We start from the raw sequence: 16,657 nt of genomic DNA on the forward strand, positions 1-16,657 counted from the left end.
CCGACCAGTCTCCACCATCCCTGGGATTCTCCAGGCAAGAACACTGGAGTGGCTTGCCATTGCTGAGTCTAAATGGGGGACTCTTAAATTTATTCTTTAGTATTAATAACAAAACTTAAACCTGCTTTTTATAAACAATTAATTTCAGGAGACAGGGATCAAGACCATCCTCAAAAAAAGAAATGCAAGAAAGCAAAATGGCTGTCTGAGGAGGCCTTACAAATAGCTGTGAAAAGAAGAGAAGCGAAAAGCAAAGGAGAAAAGGAAAGATATAAGCATCTGAATGCAGAGTTCCAAAGAATAGCAAGGAGAGATAAGAAAGCCTTCCTCAGCGATCAATGCAAACAAATAGAGGGAAACAACAGAATAGGAAAGACTAGAGATGTCTTCAAGAAAATTAGAGATACCAAGGGAACATTTCATGCAAAGATGGGCTCAATAAAGGGCAGAAACGATATGTACCTAACAGAAGCAGAAGATATTAAGAAGAGGTGGCAAGAATACACAGAAGAACTGTACAAAAAAGATCCTCACGACCCAGATAATCATGATGGTGTGATCACTCACCTAGAGCCAGACATCCTGGAATGTGAAGTCAAGTGGGCCTTAGGAAACATCACTACTGACAAAGCTAGTGGAGGTGATGGAATTCCAGTTGAGTTATTTCAAATCCTGAAAGATGATGCTGTGCAAGTGCTGCACTCAACATGCCAGCAAATTTGGAAAACTCAGCAGTGGCCACAGGACTGGAAAATGTTAGTTTTCATTCCAATCCCAAAGAAAGGCAATGCCAAAGAATGCTCAAACTACCGCACAATTGCACTCATCTCACACGCTAGTAAAGTCATGGTCAAAATTCTCCAAGCCAGGCTTCAGCAATACGTGAACCGTGAACTTCCAGATGTTCAAGCTGGTTTTAGAAAAGGGAGAGGAACCAGGGATAAAATTGCCAACATCCGCTGGATCATGGAGAAAGCAAGAGAGTTCCAGAAAAACATCTATTTCTGCTTTATTGACTATGCCAAAGGCTTTGTCTGTGTGGATCACAATAAACTGTGCAAAATTCTGAAAGAGATGGGAATAACAGATCACCTGAACTACCTCTTGAGAGGTAGAGACTTTCTGATGCAAGTCAGGAAGCAACAGTTAGAACTGGACATGAAACAACGGACTGGTTCCAAATAGGAAAAGGAGTACATCAAGGTTGTATATTGTCACCCTGCTTATTTAACTTATATGCAGAGTACATCATGAGGAACGCTGGGCTGGAAGAAGCACAAGCTGGAATCAAGATTCCCGGGAGAAATATCAATAACCTCAGATATGCAGATGACACTACCCTTATGGCAGAAAGTGAAGAGGAACTAAAGAGCCTCTTGATGAACGTGAAAGAGAAGAGTGAAAAAGTTGGCTTAAAGCTCAACATTCAGAAAACAAAGATCATGGCATCTGGTACCATCACTTCATGGGAAATAGATGGGGAAACAGTGGAAACAGTAGCTAACTTTATTTTTTGGGCCTCCAAAATCACTGCAGATGCTGATTGCAGCCATGAAAATAAAAGACGCTTACTCCTTGGAAGGAAAGTTATGACCAACCTAGATAGTATATTAAAAAGCAGAGACATTACTTTGCCAACAAAGGTCCGTCTAGTCAAGGCTATGGGTTTTCCAGTGGTCTTGTGTGGATGTTAAGAGTTGGACTGTAAAGAAGGCTGAGTGCAGAAGAATTGATGCTTTTGAACTGTGGTGTTGGAGAAGACTCTTGAGAGTCCCTTGGACTGCAAGGAGATCCAACCAGTCCATCCTAAGGGAAATCGGTCCTGGGTGTTCATTGGAACAGCTGATGTTAAAGCTGAAACTCCAGTATTTTGGACACCTGATGTGAAGAGCTGACTCATTTGAAAAGACCCTGATGTTGGAAATATTGAAGGGAGGAAGAGAAGGGGACGACAGAGGATGAGATGGTTAGATGGCATCACTGACTCAATGGACATGTATTTGAGTAAGCTCTGGGAGTTGGTGATGGACAGGGAGACCTGGCATGCTGTGGTTCATGGGGTTGCAAAGATTTGGACACAACTGAGAGACTCAACTAAATTTTAAAAATTATAAAATATTAAAAATAACAATTTCTTTCTGCATTCAAATGATACTCCTTCGAGGTAAACACTGTTATCCTGAAGGAACATTTCTGTTTCCTTCCATTTCTGTAAACTTTCTTAGTGTGAAACAACCCAAAAGATTGTTTTTAGTTAAAACTACTAACTGGCACGGGAGAAAAAGCTTTTGTACCTGACATCTCTAACCTGAGTCCTTTATCTGCCACAAATTACTTGTATGACTGTGTGATCTTGGTTAAGTCTCTTAATTTTGCTGGACTTATTTTCTCAATTAAAAAAAATGTTGGGATGCAATCTTCTCTAATCCTTTGTGATCAAGCATTTTATAATTAAATGATACTTAGGGCTCTCAGGAGATACCATTAGTTTCACCCTTATTTGCAACACATGTTTCCTTGCATTTCTTTTTCTTTATAGTTGGAACTATGAAGAAATTTTTCTTCGTAGAAGGAATGTTAGAGAAAGGGAATGGCAATTACCCTCACCTTGCCAGACACTGACATTTACTTAGCATGCTGAGCAAACTTGCAGAGTGAGTGGTGCTGAAAATAAAGTCCTTTTGCATGTCTTAATATGTCCCTTTTCAATCTTCTAAGTTTGTCGAATTGATTTTTGTTTTATTACCCTTCATGGGGTCAATCAGAGTTTCTCAGAGGTTTGCTTGCTCTGGACCTTGATCCCACCTTTGAAAACCTAGCAGCGCACATTCCAAGGACCCAACCCTCAAACCCTGTAAGACACATGCGAGGAGTCCACACGTGACACGATTTCTCCAGAGCCTCTGCTGTTGACACGTGTAGACTACAAATAAAACCAGCTTTAACAAACAGTACACATTACCTGCCACAATGCACCATAGGTAGGATGAAGAAAATCTGCTTCTGTGGCCTAATTCAGAAATCTCAGGGAAAAGTGTTATGTCTCACTTTCTCCCAAGAGAGTAAGGGTGACCTGCAACCCAGAGCTAAGGATTCCTCTCAATTACCAAGTCTTCCATGCACTGCCTTCAGCAGGGAGAAGAGCTCCCATCAAATGCAAGCTTCCTTTTGAACTGTGAGTCACTGTGTCAAGTGAATACTTACCATCTGTCATTCTATACAGAATGTCACTATCTGCTCATGTGTCATATGGACAACATACAGCATTGCTCCTACCCATAGACAGGTGACAGAGGAGCACTCCACTTTCATTTACACTGTGTTAATACTAGTGGAAGGCTGGCAGATCGACTTGGTCTGTTCTTCAGGTTCACTGTTCCCCTGGGTATTATGGGATGGAAATGCATGAAGAAGAACTAAAGATTGCTATCCAACTCTCTCAGCAGCTGACTTTGGACCTAGCATGAAAAAAGGAAGGGTCTAAAGATTGAGTCAATTTGAGTGGGCAGATGTGGAGTTAGAGCCCGAATCTTGAATATATGTGGATTTTCACTTGCTGACCTAAGAGAAACGGCGCTTTCCTGGACTTAAGGAAGCAGAGGGGGCTGCAGGATACTTCATGTGAGAGGTCTCATTGAGGGGTAAAGCAAGAACATGGGATACAGTAAGGGGCATTTTAGAGAGAAGGGAGGGAAGAAACCAACACTCTATGTCCAGAGGACTCAGGAAAGGCAACTCTCCTTGTCTGTGATTTGTAGAGGTCTGTGACCAGAGATTTCTAGGAACTCTTGACCAACTGGAGGCCTGCAGCTGCTTGACGTATCACTGGAGAGACCTCCAACCACTCCTTTCTGACTTCCCACAATCATTATCCCCAACCCTTCTGTTGTAATTTCTTTTAACTTTGGGATTCTAAAAAGTAGATCATCTCCCAAGTAAGTTTTTGATGCTCTGGAAAATGAAAATACCAATGTTGCCCAACCAAGAAAAGTCTGTGTTTTTGGCTTCTCTGCTGGAAAAGAGTCTAGATTAAGAGGGCTGCTTTCATGGGTCACAAAGATCCCAGAGGAAAAGGCTCCAACATGAAAATCAGGACGAGGAGTCTGGCTGGGACAGAAACAGAGCTGCTCTGGGGAGAGCAAGAGAAACGGGGATGACAAGACCCCTGCCTGAGCGAAACAGCCCCAGCTGACCAAGAGTCCCACAGAGTACCTGTCAAAACACAGGGGCGTGGGTCTCAGGGCTGTGAACACAAGACACCCCATTGGGAGCCCTGGTCCAGGGCAGCAAGGAAAGGCTTCTTATCTTGCCCCTGCCAGACACCGCCCAGCTCCTAGAAGGCTGGCGTACGCATGGAGCACCAGTATGGACGACAGTGGAAAAGGAGATGGAGATCTGGAATGACATTCTCAGGGCTGGGACAGGGACAAAGGTGAGGAGACAGAGTGATCTGTCGTAAGTGAGGAGTGTCCTCTGGGGAAATAATGGGAAATAAGAGTGTGGACACGGTTGTTCAGGATGCATGAGTCACCAAACCCCTGCAAAGAAGAAAGGGAGGGTCTTATGCTGGTGGACTGGTCTCCTGATGGTCTGGTCAGAGACTTTGGGTTTTACTCACAGGGCCTTTCCTCAAAACCAGGATAAGCTGAAGGTCTCCCTACAAGGAACGTAGTGCTAGCAAGACAGTAAGAATTTATCTAGCAGCTTGACATGTGAGAATGCAGAGAGGTGGAAGGAAATCTGGGCTTTTACTCGACCTTCCAATCTCATAGGAAAACAGTCTGAGGCTTCCCTAGTGGTCCAGTAGTAAGGTATCTGCCTGCCAACACAGGAGACACAGGTTCAGTTCCTGATTCGGGACGATCAGACATACCACACAGCAGCTAAGCCCGTGAGTCATAACTGCTGAGGCTAGTCTCTACAGCCTGAGAGCTGCTGAGCCCACAGCTGCTTGGCCCAACTACTGCGCCCACACGCTGCAAGTACTTCATGTACCTGGATGCCCCAGAGCCTGCACTAAGCAGGAAGGGAAGCCATCACAATGAGATGCCCGTGCACCGCAACTGGAGAGCAGCCCCCACTCACTGCAACGAGGGGCTTCCCTGGTGGCTCAGAGGGTAAAGAATCTGCCTGCAGTGCAGGAGACCCAGGTTCCACCCCTGGGTCGGGAAGATCCCCTGGAGAGGGAAATGGCAGCCCACTCCAGTACTCTTGCCTGGAGAATTCCATGGACAGAGAAGCCTGGTGGGCTATAGTCCATGGGGTCGCAAAGAGTTGGGACACAACTGTGTGACTATCACTTCACTTCACTGTAACTGGAGAAAGTCTGTGTGTAGCAACAAGTGCTCAGCATAGCCAAAAATAAATAAACAACAATTAAAGAAATAATGCCTAGAAACCAATGAATACAAACCTATAACCATAATATCTAGGAGAAATACAGGACGGATTCAGAATAAATAAGGTTGAAAGTGAAATTCATGTATATTTGAAAAATACAATCCATAATAAATTGCTAGACTTTTTTTCCCCATATTACCAATGGATGTCAATTATATCCAAAAAATTAACCCTCTGGGCCCAGTGGTCCCTAAACCTCCTGAGAGCAGGGTCTGACCATTTCTGGCTTGTGTATCCCCAGAAGTCCCCACGATATGATAGGCATCTAATACATATTTGTGGGCTGAGTGAAAGTTTCCTCAACTGGAGCATATAAAGTCTGACTAGATTATTTCAAGGTTATCTTTCATCTCTGAACTTGTATTGGCCTCTAGTTATTTTTAAACCTGTAAGGCTTGACAGAACGATAGCCTCGTAATGATGACAGAGGCATAAGTAAGGAAGCAGAACATCAGAATAAATTTGAGAGGGATGAACATAACAGAGAGAAATATGATTTTCATCCCCGGCCTCAGTCTGGGCAATCCAGTCTGTTAGGCAGGTTGTTCATAAGAATGCTTGGCCAAGGGAATGAGCTAGGGCTGAAATCTGATCTGAATTCCATCTACATGTCACATTGGGGACTCTGGCACATTTTGTCCTTCATTCCGAAGAGAGATTTTAGAATTTAGACAAAAGCTCTGGCTGGGTTAGCTGAGCCCAATATATGCGCCACATCCCCACCCCCTGCTTAAAGCCAACCACACAACTTCTCTTCACTCTCTAATGTATTCCTTTTCTCTGGAATAGAGTGATCTTAGGTTTTAGTATTCAGTTTGGAACACACATCTCTGCTCACTTTGAAAATCCTGTTCAAGGGATCCTTTAAACTTCATATGAGCTTAAGGTCTACAGAAGTGAATTAAAGAGTGGAAATGGAAGATTTACTTTTTCTGTTGTGAGAGGTAAATTTTGATCCTTTAATGAAAACAAAATTCTACATTCTGAAATACTTAGATCTCTGTATAAATATAAGCAGCCTTGCACAGCCCTTCCTCCCACACTGCCAATCCTAACATTCATCTCCCTTTACAATTCACTGAGCTCACCATCAGGCTATGAATGAAAATGGCCTTGTATAATAGTCCTTTATTAAAAATTCATTCCCACCTCAGCCTGAGCTATCTATTTAGGGGGTCATACTATGTCATTTGGGGCTTTCCAGGTGGCGCAGTGGTAAAGAATCTGCCTGCCAATGCAGAAGACATAAGAAACACAGGTTAGATCCCTGGGTCAAGAAGATCCCCTGGAGTAGGAAATGGCAACCCGCTCCAGTATTCTTGCCTCAAGAATACCATGGACAGAGGAGGCTGGAGGGCTGTAGTCCATGTGGTCTCAAACAGACATGACTAAGCAACTGAGCACACACACTATGTCATTTAATACATAGTGTAAATATAAATAGCTGACATTAACAGGGCACTTCATTTTTATCAGGCACTGCTCTCTACACTTTACATATAACTTCATTAAATCTTTACAGCAACCCATGAAATGGATACCACAATTATCACTATTATAAGATTGAGGATACAGAAGCTCAGAGTAGTTGTCAGCTGATCAAGTTTACATAATTAGGCAGTGGTGGAGGCAGCTAACACTTTTATTCTAGAGTATAGACTCTTAACCATATATTTATTATCCATCTATTGAAATCTGACTATGGTTAAATGATGCATACTTTTTCCCCTCAGAATTTAATACTTGAGTGTTATGTCTGATGAGCATAACATTCAATAAATATTTATTGAGCGCATGTGAAAGAACAGATTCTGGTACCAGCCTGCCAGATTCAAATCCTATCCTAATCCTGAGTGACCTTAGACTGGTCACTTAATCTCTCCAGACTTCAGTTTCTTCGCTTGCAAAATGGGGATAGTAATAAAAGCACGTACCTTCTTGGACTGCGGTGGAAATTAAGGAGTTAATTTGTATAAAGTGCAGCCTGGCAGCCACTAAGATTATGTAAATGATAGCGAATGATTTCTTCTTCTCCTTCATCACTATCATCATCAGTTTAACTATTAGGACTACATGTCAGGACAGGAAATACAACAGTAAATAAAACCACAAAAACCTTGCTCTAATGAAATTAATATTCCAAGTTCTGGTATACTCAGTTTTAACAATCTCATCCCATTGTTTCCATTTGTTAAAGATGTATCAGAGCTTTGCTGCAAAATTAGAATAATCATGCCTACCCCAGAGATTGTCATGAGGATAAAATGCGTTAGTACTTATGAAAGTTTGGAACAGTGCCATGTACATAAAAGCACTCAATACATATTAGTGGTTTAAATTTGTATCTGTGCTGTGGGTGTTATGGTTTGATGTCACTGTCTTGATTCTTTCTGAGTTCCTATAATTTGTTGCTATAGTGATTTTCCATAGCATTTTCTCACAGCTACTTTGCCTCCGCAAAGAATTGCTTTTGAAATTAAGCTTATCTTTCAGTTTCTTATGGCTTCCAATAACACAGTGGTTTACTAAACTAAAAACGAAGATTGCTCCCCAAACAAAAAAAAAATATACTAAAACTGAGGGAAAATATTCATAACAGCTCAGGTAGGTAAATAATCTGGCTTTTTAAAAACAGCTAGTCAATTAAATTTAGATTGTTGCATCATAGAGAGTTATTTGAATGTCTCAAGACAGGAATTTTGGAATAAGACCAATCTGAGTTCATTTCCAAGCTCCCCTGAGACTCCCTTTCTGGACCTGCCAGGGTTATTGCAAAGAGTAAATGCGAGTTTAGGAACAAAGTGAGTAGCCTGCCTTCTTTCCTCCTTCACACTACATGATGCAATTTTAAATGTGCCTAAAAAATTCTTGAATTCTTAATGAAAGAACATCTCCTAGATCTCTAAGAAGAAGAAAGTGAAGGGCAACAATAAATGGTATTTTTTAAAAAGTGTCTATATACATGTTTCCCCGGTGACTTGGTGGTAAAGAATCTGCTTGCAGTGCAGGAGACCTGGGTTCGATCTCTGGGTCAGGAAGATCCCCTGGAGGAGGGCACAACAACCCACTCCAGTATTCTTGTCTGGAGAAGCTCATGGACAGAGATGCCTGGTGTTGCAAGGAATCCACGGGGGTCACAAAGAGCTGGACACAACTGAAGTGACTGAGCAGGCACGCATGAATATACAGGTACACACTGCTATATTTAAAATAGATAACCAGCAAGGCCCTACTGTACAGCAAAGGGAACGCTGCTCAGTGTTATGTGGCAGACTGGATGGGAGGGGAGTTTCGGTAAGAATGGATACAGCTATATGTATGGCTGAGTCCCTTTGCTGTCCACCTGAAACTATCACAACATTGTTAATCGGCTATACTCCAATATAAAATAAAAAGAAAGGGTCTATATAGAAAATTCATTAATGTCAAAGCGAGGGGGTTTCTTTCAGTGAGAATCCCTGCACAGAAAAGAGACTATAAAATGGAATGTGGCACGACCCACCTCTGTGACTTTGTGGGAGTCAATTAATCTCTCCTTAGTTTCCTTAATTCAAATTGGGCTCGGTGATCACTTTACTTCAAAAAGGCAGCGGAGGCCTTTGAAGGAGAAGCTGCTGTATAAACGCGAGAAGGAATCGGGACTTAAGAGTCATGCCCAGAGGGGTTCCTCTCCTGGTTTTAATTAAAAATGAAATTAAGAATTCTTTCAGATTATATCAGCCTGTTAAAGAAGGCAAAAGAAGGTCAATGATTTGCTAAGCATCTTCTTTCTTCTTTTAATGGTGCATTTCCCAGATTACATCGTGTGAACAAAGCTCACATTTTCTTTCAGGATGCACAGATTTGTGTCCCCTCAGTCTGGGGGACTGAGTCAGGAGCCACAGTGAATGAGAGGGATTACGGCTCCAGAGAGCAGAAGCCTGTCCGCTGTGGGAAAGCCCCTGGAGTCCTGGCTCTCCTGTTTACTACATCAAAACCCACCCTCCGCAAAGTTGTTGGGATACTTAGAATCAAGGATTCATACATATGGAAAGTGCCTGGCTACTAATCTGTGCTCCAGAGTAGCTGTCATTTTGTCTACAGTCCTAGAAAGGCACACACGGGCTAGAAATACTGCCATGTAAGATGCCTAAAAGAAACATACATGAGGTCACATGTGGGGCTCCCCAGGTGGTGCTAATGGTAAAGAACCTGCCTGCCAATGCAGAAGACATAAGAGATGTGGGTTCAATCCCATGGAAGAAGGCATGGCAACATATTCTAGTATTCATGCCTGGAGAATCCCAAGGACAGAGGAGCCTGATGGGCTACAGTCCATAGGGTCACAAAGAACTGGACACGACTGAAGTGATTTAGCACGCACTCGTGTGCTTCAGAAATACGCCATCTTTTACGGGGAAACTATAAATGTAATAACAAAGGGGGAAACATATGACTTTGCCAGTGGTAACAAGGAGGATGCTGCCCTTAAGAATGATAGAAGAAATGAACATCCACAGCTTTCTTATGGCATCTGGGCATATACCTGTGCTGATAAATATTCACCTGATCTGTGATAATATTAAAAATAAATATACATGAACTCAAGGCTTTACAATAGAATAAGCACGTGAAAACAATAATGACTAATGTATGTGATGCCTAGATAAAGATTCATTTTCTCCATTTCCCTGGATCCTCACAACAATCCTAAGAGGAGAACAGCCCAGATATGATTATTTTCCCCTTTTTTGGTGAGTGAAAGGTCAAAGGGAGGCCTCAAACCTAGACAATCTGGACACAGTCCTTGGTTCCTCTATGACATTGGATTGCCTTCATCTCGAGGAAGAGACTTCTCTTATACTCTGCCTCCCTTTCCTTCCATTGATTTTCCTTCTGAAAGTGAAGTCGCTCAGTTGTGTCCGACTCTTTGTGACCCCGTGGACTGTAGCCCACCAGGCTCTTCCGTCCATGGGATTCTCCAGGCAAGAATACTAGAGTGGGTTGCCATTTCCTTCTCCAGGGGATCTTCCCGATCCAGGGATCAAACCCATGTCTCCTGTATTGCAGGCAGACGCTTTAACCTCTGAGCCACCAGGGAAGCCCACAGAGCTTCCAATTTTTGAGGACAAAGGTCTGTATAGTCAAAGCTGTGGTTTTTCCAGTAAGTCATGTATGGATGTGAGAGCTGGACTATAAAGAAGGCTGAGTGCCAAAGAATTGATGCTTTCAAATTATGGTGCTGGAGAAGAGCTCTGAGAGTCCCTTGGACTGCAAGGAGATCAAACCAGTCCATCCTAAAGGAAATCAACCCTGAATATTCTTTGGAAGGACTGATGCTGAAGCTGAATCTCCAATACTTTGGGTACCTAATGCAAAGAGTCAACTCATTGGAAAAGACCCTGATGCTGGGAAAGATTGAAGGCAGGAGGAGAAGGAGATGACAGAGGATGAGATGGTTGGATGGTATCACTGACTCAATGGACATGAATTTGAGCAAATTCTGGGAGATGGTGAAGAACAGGGAAGCTTGGTGTGCTACAGTCCACAGGGTCACAGAGTTGGACATGACTGAGTGACTGAACAATGAAACTGAGGACAAGAGTGCCCCCTGTCTCCAAGAAGAAGTGATGAAAACACTATCTAGTAGATACTCCAAGCTTTTGAACTGTGCTGTTGGAGAAGACCCTTAGAAACGCACCTGTATTTTTATGATAACATTATTATGCATTGAAGTTATATTTGATTTTGAACTTATAGACTTTGAGACAGGTAAAACATAATAGATTTTCTAAAATTTTATAAGGACTGGATGATTGTCAAAGATAGGCCACCATAACTTTGGCTTATGGCTGAAGTCTTGTAACAGCCTCATGGACCTATGAGAGATAAGGTTAAGTTTCCTATGAAGAGTGGTTCTTACAAATACTAGAACTTGAAACAAGGTGTGAGGGGGAACATTCCTCTGTGTGTGTGTGTGTGTGTGTATTCACACCTCCACAGAAGGGACAACCTCAGAGCATGATTCCTTCCTTTGGTATTTCTTCTAATTGCCTGTTTTTAGTTACCTAGAGATTAAGTACACTGGAGAAACCAAGATTCTTTAGCAAAGGGACCTCACAAAGCACAGCAATGAATTCTTCATTTACATGGTCTTATTCACCTCCGAACCCCTAGCAACTAGGGTCATGCCTGGTGACCTAGTAGAAGTTCCATGAAAATATACTCTTCAAGGAGTTGATGTTTTATGAACACATACTGCTTCAGAGATGTTTCCTATCCAAAATCTGTCAACATATTTTAGCTAGACTTCATCTGGTTTATCTCAACTTCTGTTTATCAATTACAGTATAACAATAATTAGGACCATCTATGTAAAAAGACAAATGAAAACATGACAATATGTTGAGAAAACGGGCAAGGATATGATATTCCTTGCCCCAGGAACATTAAAAGCTGAATCACTTAACATTCTCTCCAAGAAGAAAAACCAATTACAACATCAAAAACTACATTTTTTTTTTTAAAGAAAAAGATATATTTTTTCTTTAAAAAAGCAAGAGCCTCTTGGATAAGCAAGAGCCTCACAGAAACACTGTTTGTTTTTCATAGAGCTTCAAATTTTAGTCTGATTCCAGGCTCTGCCCATTTCTTGCTTTTGCTGGGTCTGAAAAGTCAATTACTCTAAACATAATCTGCAGCCTTAGGAGCTGACGCTTTGCCAAGTAATTTAAAGTGCTTTGCTACGGAAAACTTACAATTTTTCTCTTTTCTTTGAGATGATGCTATGGCAGTAAATTGTGTATACGATTAATTCATCCCCGGATATTTGTTATTAGTTCAAAGAGCTGAGAACTTGGGTATTCAAAAGGCAGAGAATACAGATGCCTGACTCCTTGCTTTTGCTGACTTGCCTCCATTCTTCCAAATGTTGATCAGAGATGAACTGGTACACAGGGAAAGGTGCTTCACAGGCTAACTTTCACAGAAGTAGCTTTCATTGCCATCAAAGACTATAACCACAATTATCAATGCGGGCATACTTCTGAAATACACTGTGGAAAATTGTCAAATGCCCTGAAAAATATATATTAACACATACCGAAACTTAAAGATGAGGCATTGCTTCAACATTTTTGGTTGGCCTTTTCAATTTACACCTTTGTAGAAAGTTGCCTTTAGTATAACATTTCGCACTTTGTCAGTGCTTGACAAAATCTGGTTGGATGAATCGACTGATATTTTCTTATAATATTCTTTTAAGGCAAAAGATCCCTAAATATTTTTACTTAACCATTAGTAGAAGTAAGAGTCCATTGTGGATGAAGACAATGGATTTGGGATCCTTATCATTAACAGAGTTGGCTAAGGGCTTGTCTGTTCAAGTTCTTGTTGGCTATGGGCTTGTCTGAGTTCTTGCCTACCTCTGATGTTCTCTAAGTTATTCAAGGTCATGATGGGAAAAAGCAAGGGAGGGTGTCATAAATGGAACTAGAATCTTTGAACTTGTCCCCAGAATTACTGGCTGTATTTCAAGAAACATCTGCTCAGTATTTTCCACTGGAGAGAAAGTAAATAATCTCTGAAAGGAACTGCCCAGTCTTCATGAAGACCTGAGAGCTACCTAATCAATCTATAGTATAGACAGCGACCATTAAGAAAACTGAAGGTGAAAGTGAAGGACGCAAAATGAGTTCTAGTCCACTGTTATTTGTTTCCACGCACAGATTCGTTCATTCATGGAGGTATTTTATACCCCTCCTAAAAACTGGGTGAAGCACAGCTTGAGTCACGACCTGTTCCTGAGACAGGTATCCGTTTGCTTATCAGTAGATCTTATTTCCACACGTACTTCAGTTCAGTTCAGTCCAGTCGCTCAGTCGTGTCCGACTCTTCGCGACCCCATGAATCACAGCACGCCAGGCCTCCCTGTCCATCACCAACTCCCGGAGTACACTCAAACTCATTTCCACAGAGTCGGTGATGCCATCCAGCCATCTCATTCTCCGTCATCCCCTTCTCCTCCCGTACTTAGGTACTCAATAATTCTGAGTTCCTGCTGTGCCAGACTGGGCTAAGTGTTAGGGATATAGCAGTGAACAAAATAGATGCCGTTTCACTCACTGACCTTGCAGCCCAGAATGTGAGAGAGCCATTTGGTTTAAAAATCACATGTACATTTATAAATTGCTTGAGTCAAATGGGAAAAGAGAGAGAGAGACTATAGCAGGGGACCTGATTTTCTCTTTCAAGGAGCTTCTCTGTTGAAGTACAAGTTACACTTAGACCTAAGATGACCAGCAGTTCATCAGGCAAAGTGTAAGAAGAGCTTTTTGATTTGAGGAAAGAGCATGTGTGAAGCACTTGAGATAGGAAGAGATTTAGTGCATTTCGTAAAGATAAAGAAGGCTGGTGTGAGCAGTGTGGGCAGCAAAGGGAGCAGTGACATGAGATGTTTAAGAGGCAGGCAGGGGCTAGATCATGCATGGCCTGGATGCTATACTAATGATTTTGCATTTTATCTTAATGCAAAGGTGAGAGAGCGCACTGATCTGTATTGTTAACAGATCGCTTTGGCTGTACTGAGAATAAAACAGGAGGACAACAGTGGAAGGAGTGAGACCTATTACGGGACTGTTATAGGTGACGGAGGCTTGGATTAAAGTCATGTAAAGAGAAGTAAAGGAGAATCAGTACATTTGAGATATATTTTAGAGGTAGGATCAACAGGTATTTAAGGGTTTAAGGGAGATTGGATGATGGGTGTGAGGGAAAAAAAAGTGTGCAGTATGGTTTTCAAGTTTTGGCTTGGGCAATGGAGTAAATGTATGTGCCATTTACTGAACTGGAGAAATGTGGAAGGGGGTAAGAATTTCAGTATCAGTGTAGGGGTGACAATACTACTGAAATGGATGTGTGTGTGTGTGTGTGTGTGTGTTATTTTTTTCTACAAATAAGAAAAAATATGGAAAAAGGAAAGAAGAGGGAAGAAAAAGGGGACAGAATGATAATAAATAGAAAATAGAATTCCCAAGGGGAAGATGGAGGGTGGGGGTTGGGACTGGTGGGGGTCAGGACTGCTGAGGGAATGTAATATGAAAAATACATATTCAACATTACAGTAATTTTTTTTTTAATTTGGGAAAAATCCCCTATGGTTTTCATCATGCAGATTACAGAAAGTAAATGGAGTAGAATCATTTCTGGTGGGTCTACACAAAGGTGGACTGTCATCCACTTACTGGTGAGTTTTTAAGAAGGGATGTATCAAAACCCCCAGGGGAATGCAAGGAAAGTGACTTTTGTGTTCATAAAAAGAACATGGGTTAAAAAAAAAAAAGATTCATTGACACTGAGCTGGAAGAAGGGAGATGAGAAGGCAGGATAAAAACAGAGATAGGAAAGACAAAGAGAAATGGGTGGATTTGTCCAGCAAGCAAAGATGTCTCTGCCACCATGCCTACGCCAGTGCAGGTGCTAATGGTCGGTCACCTGGGTGTGAATCCCAGCCCGGCCACTCAGCGGAGGATGATCGCGGGCATGTCAGGTAACCTCTCAAGCCTCTATTTTCTTATTTGTAAAGCAAAGATAATGATTGCATCTACATCATAAGGTGACTGTCAGGGTTAGCAGAAATAATTCACAAGAAGTGCTTAACAACACGCCTGGCTCAGAGGAGGAGCTCAATAAATGTTAGCTGCCTTAACGTAGCTGAGCGTTTATAGATGCATAATTACTAGAAAGTCATCATTGTAGTCATCATCCTCACTTCCCTATGGTGACTTTGCCCTCTTAGCTTCAAAATCATACAGTTCACTATATCAAGAAGTAGATTTTTGATTTGTTAAACATATTAGAGGATTTAATTAATATTTATAAAGAATTTTTTAAAGAGCAAAGCTATTAGGCTTAGCTTGTTGCAAATTAACGAAAATGCCCCAGCGTAGCCAAAAATATGCTTCTCATTTATTTCTAGAAATGTTAGATATAATTTAAAATTTGGTATTTAACTCCCCTCAAGAGGCAAATCATTGACTTCTAAACTTATTCTTTGAAAATCTCCAAGAACAGAGATGATGTTCTAAGGCGATCTTATTCACTATGAATCACTCAAAAAATCTATGTTTTCTCTGTCATAATAATATTATGAAGCCATGTGAAGATATTCTGTCAGATAACGTAACAATACAAGCACCTCATTCCCTGTAGAAATATTACAGTTGAGATCTTTCCATTTTATACTAAATTGGAACTATCTTATGAAACACTGTATTCTCTTTTTCTTTCTGTCGCTAATTGGTTGCTACAGGAAGATAGGATTTTATTGGTTGTTATACATATGCTTTAGAATGATCATGTAGAATTATGTCTAACCTTTAGACTTAGAACAATTTGTTTACAAATTGTTGTAGAAAAACTCAAAACATTCTATGATCAAATCTGAACTCCACATTTATTGAGGGAATTGCCTTAACTGCTCTGACTTTGGTTTTCTTGTATAAAATGGCAGCTACTAAATAAGACAACAGATGTAAACACCTAGCATACTGTAGAAGTGAAGATTATATTCTTTGTGGTTAGTTAGCACCGACTAGTTCTGTAGTTTTGGATGAGTTAATACCTAAAGGAGTCAGTTAAATGATGACAGTAATTTAATAATTCAGCTAAAATATGAAACGGCAATAATAGTATCAACTTCTTAGGTAATGTGATGCGTGGAGCAAAGCATTACTATTTAAAATGTACTAATCAAGAATGCAGTTGTCTTTGAACCCTCCGTTCAAAGAGGGAAAGGGTGCTAATTAAATTCCAAAATGAATTCTTTGGGAAAAATATAGTTAATGCCTTATTAACAATGCATGGGGGCCGAGAACATTTAGAGCTTAGTGTGATCACGTGTAAGGGCTCTGTGATCACACTAGGAGATCAATGCTCTCAATGTCTCCCCCTGCCCCATGGGAGCAGAACGGCTCTCCACCCTGAGGAAGGTGTAGGGTGCAGAGCAGCGGGCAGAGGCGGATTCTACCCGTTGTCCTCGTGGAAGCACATGCAACCGGAGAAGATGAAGTGAGAAAGCGCATGCAGTACCTGGTCATCTCAGAGTCGGGGAGCAGGCCTAGGTGGTAGTGGGGGTAGGGAGCTGAGAGAAGGAAGCTTTTGTCACACTCAACAGGGGAATAGTGCCTGGGAGAAGCAGGCTTATCACACAGTTTGTTCACAGTGCTGTAAACGGGTTCCGGAGGCCTGGTGATATAAGAGAAAGAGATGCAGGGTTAGC

At 41.5% G+C, this 16,657-nt stretch overlaps 1 protein-coding gene across 11 annotated transcripts in view; it reads right to left on the reverse strand.

The window, feature by feature from the left end:
• The window catches only part of DLG2 (discs large MAGUK scaffold protein 2), a 1,481,746-nt gene that overhangs the window by 558,455 nt on the left and 906,634 nt on the right, over positions 1-16,657 (reverse strand). For 6 of the 11 annotated variants that reach the window (XM_055416116.2, XM_088832356.1, XM_055416125.2 and 3 more), the window contains one exon: positions 16,468-16,623. The exons of the other annotated variants lie outside the window; for them this stretch is intronic. In XM_055416116.2, the coding sequence (XP_055272091.2) occupies positions 16,468-16,623 (156 nt within the window). The remainder of the gene's footprint in view (positions 1-16,467; positions 16,624-16,657) is intronic. 11 annotated transcript variants of the gene reach the window in all.

The sequence above is a fragment of the Moschus berezovskii genome, chromosome 25 (assembly GCF_049115385.1).
Source record: "Moschus berezovskii isolate FMDL1 chromosome 25, NW_MosBer_1.0, whole genome shotgun sequence".
In the NCBI taxonomy this organism is placed as follows: Eukaryota; Metazoa; Chordata; class Mammalia; order Artiodactyla; family Moschidae; genus Moschus; species Moschus berezovskii.